The sequence below is a fragment of the Convolutriloba macropyga genome, chromosome 1 (genome assembly GCF_964194025.1).
Source record: "Convolutriloba macropyga chromosome 1, txConMacr16.3, whole genome shotgun sequence".
Taxonomy (NCBI): domain Eukaryota; kingdom Metazoa; phylum Xenacoelomorpha; order Acoela; family Convolutidae; genus Convolutriloba; species Convolutriloba macropyga.
In genome coordinates this window covers 73,215,536-73,218,585 of record NC_134468.1, presented here as the reverse complement: position 1 = coordinate 73,218,585, position 3,050 = coordinate 73,215,536, and the positions used below count along the sequence as shown (strand labels likewise).

Here is a 3,050-nt window from a genome sequence, read left to right as displayed (position 1 = left end):
TATTTACGGGTAATGCGGGTGGGGGTTGGGGCTATAATGGAAAGTACTGAAAAAAATTTTTATTGGTATTGCGTGGTTATAACTGAAGACACAATTTAAGAATACGTTTTGACTTAATCGTTTATTTCCTTCAATTTCTTGACAGAAGCTTGAATTTTGCTCCTAAATATAGAGTTGAAACGAGCTATGCCGTATTTATTGTGCAAATTGTAACTGTTTGCTTCAGGTCAAATGAACACGTGCATTTACTTATTGAATCCGGAAATGAAATGATCAATAGTAACACAAATATATAGCTTATCTACTAACTGAATAGTTATTAAAGCGTGAGACGTCATGATATTCAATTTTGCCAAACATTTCAAATGTGAAGAAACTACAATTCATATAACCCTGGTTATTCAAAATATGTAAAATGTCTGAAGGTCTGAAAGACGACTTGAATAACAAAATTGCGGTTCCTCTTGCCGAGGACGATTTTAGCGATATCGATGACTACGAAGATCCAAACCTTGCTGTTGACGGCGCAAATTTATGGGATGTTACTGCGTGCAATACTAATGACTCGAATAACAACGACGATGATGCCTATATACCAGCCGAGCTGAAGGAAAATAAATCAGATTGCAAGGTAAGCCTCTCTAAAATAATTTTTAACCTTGTTTTCGAGAGCATTCGATGACTTAAAGAACGCACTTATGGCGGTATTTAATTTGACCTATTTGCTGGCACAATATTGTTGCAGATATCTCCCCTAAATTTGACATAAAATAAGAGCATCTGTATCTTGAAAATAATTCAACTTAAGAGATTACTTACAAATTTTAGGTATTAGTTATCGGTGCGACGAATTCAGGAAAAACGTCTTTAATTGAGAAGTTCCTAACGGGCAAAAACTCAGAAGCTAGAACGACGTTTGGAATTGACATAAGCAAAGCTAAAATGCCTCTGAAAGCAGCTGCAGATAAATTACCTCAACAGCCCGACGGCGTGAACATTTTGATTTACGACATGGCTGGTATGCGCAAGTTTCAAACGCACAACTCATCTTATTATTCGAACGTATTCGCTGCATTGTTTGTGTTCGATGTCACATGTAAAATATCTCTCAATTTCACAATAAACTGGCTGGAGGATTACTCCAGCTTCTGCAAACGTGCCAAAATCAGTCCTCCTTTGAAAGCTCTGGTATGCAATAAGAGTGATCTCCTGAACCCGGCAATGAATCGACAGGAAATTACGGAGCTCGCTCAAGAAAGTGGCATGACTTGTGTTTTCGAATGTTCTGCTAAAACAGGCAGAAATGTGGACTTCATTTTTTCACACATTGCTGAGCAATTCATAAAATTCCGCCTTGAAGCTTCTCAAAATACTTAATGTTGTATAGATTTTTTTAGTTTGTTAACTAAAAATTATTTTGGGTGTTTGATAGAAATCACAATTTCAGTTAAATTAACTTTTAGAATTTAATTTCATCAACAATTGAGTCTTGAACGTGGACCGATGTCTGTAACTTGAGATCTTAATTTAATCGGAATTGCTCGAAAATCAGGCAAAAATTATCTGCTCTCCACCAAAGATTGAAGCAATAATTATAGTCGAAGGTGTCTTATGTATAATTTTTTTGTTCTGATTTCTCTTTTAGATTGATTTGTGCACTAGCTTCTCAAGTATTGCTGCTGATCTGAATCGCTGTCATTCACTTTAAGCAATGAAACTCAAATAATAAACCAAATCAAATTAAAGTATTTCTTTTTTCAATTTAAGTAAGTTACTGGTCTATAGTTAACTCAACCAAAGGTGCTTGACATCTGCTATGCTTCACACAGGAAGTGTTCCAAGCTATCAAATAGCCATTTTTCTTAGGGAAACGATTGAAATGAGAATAGACAAGTACAATGACTATTAATTTGATAAATCAGTGTTAATTTGAAAATAAATTGTACGTTCACAACGACCATTGATATAGATTTTTTAGGTTTGTTCAAGCAAGCCCAGTGTCAAAAACGTCTGGACTAATAACTTCAATTTCTAAATGCGTAAGAAAGTTTAAAGAGTTTAAACTTTGAAATTTCGTAATGTAAAACTGTATTTTTATCTTCAACTGAAGAAACAGCAACGAACAGTTTGAGATGGTTTTGCAAACTAATTTCTGTTTCAAACTAAATACTACAAAGTATGCAATTTTTAAGTGCTCTCGAACGGATTTTGAAGCATTTATTGCCAACGTGTTGGTCTTTTTATACAAAATTGTCGCTTGACCGTTTTGACTTTTCGAGTGACTTTTACGCCCTTGACTTTTTAGTTGTGTGATCTAAATCTCGTTCGTTCACACGTTTTAGCTGCTGAACTCAAGCGGCGGTTGTTCACTACTAAAATTCATATGACGGTGCGCCCAATTTCTTTTGACTATAGATTTGATTAGTGGTTATAGTGGTATATATAATAACCTCGAATGACGTCATCTGAATCCCCCTTAGAGAATTTACTGACTCCCCACACCCCAATTGAAGCAGGATGCAATAAATAGACCTCCCTCCAATTATTCAGGAACAATTATTTCAACGATTTTTATTCCTAAATAAGCATTCCTAAAATAAGCAACCGTGAAATTGCCGGAAACTAGTCGTGATTAATTTTAATGACCTGGTTGCTGACAGAACAGAGCAAATAAATTGACGCTTTTAAAACTCTCGAAGGCATTTTTTTATAGTTTTTTAATTTGGTATTTAATCGTAGTCCTGCTTCCAACTAAGGGATTAAGAAAGTGCGAAAATAAAGCGACTGGTAAATATACCCATAAGCTTTAGAGCTTGTTACTAAATTAAATTTAAGGTATGAAATGGCTATCTAAGACTAATCGGATCAAACTTCAAATACCAGGTATCTTTGATTTTATTTATAGATATAGACTTAATTTCACGTAGCTTTAAAGAGCAACTATTAAAATGCCAGTTGAGATTGAGGAAAGAATGAAACTAGCCTTGAAAATTAAAAAAATGCTTGAAATATTGAAAAAGCGGCAGAAGAAGGTAAAGCAAAACATAGTT

General features: G+C 34.6%; 1 protein-coding gene across 1 annotated transcript; it reads left to right on the top strand.

The window, feature by feature from the left end:
• Positions 1-227: 227 nt before the first annotated feature.
• Positions 228-1,482, top strand: LOC142351378 (ras-related protein Rab-18-like). The gene is made up of 2 exons (XM_075403414.1): positions 228-631; positions 829-1,482. Exons 1-2 carry the CDS (start codon positions 416-418, stop codon positions 1,375-1,377), a joined length of 765 nt encoding a protein of 254 aa, XP_075259529.1. The 5' UTR covers positions 228-415; the 3' UTR covers positions 1,378-1,482.
• The last annotated feature ends 1,568 nt before the right edge of the window (positions 1,483-3,050 follow it).

Bases quoted from the DNA above. Each gene is read 5' to 3' on its own strand.
- LOC142351378 (XM_075403414.1), top strand. From the start codon at position 416: ATGTCTGAAGGTCTGAAAGACGACTTGAATAACAAAATTGCGGTTCCT. The intron at 632-828 runs GTAAGCCTCTCT...TACAAATTTTAG, and splicing joins AAAATAAATCAGATTGCAAG to GTATTAGTTATCGGTGCGAC.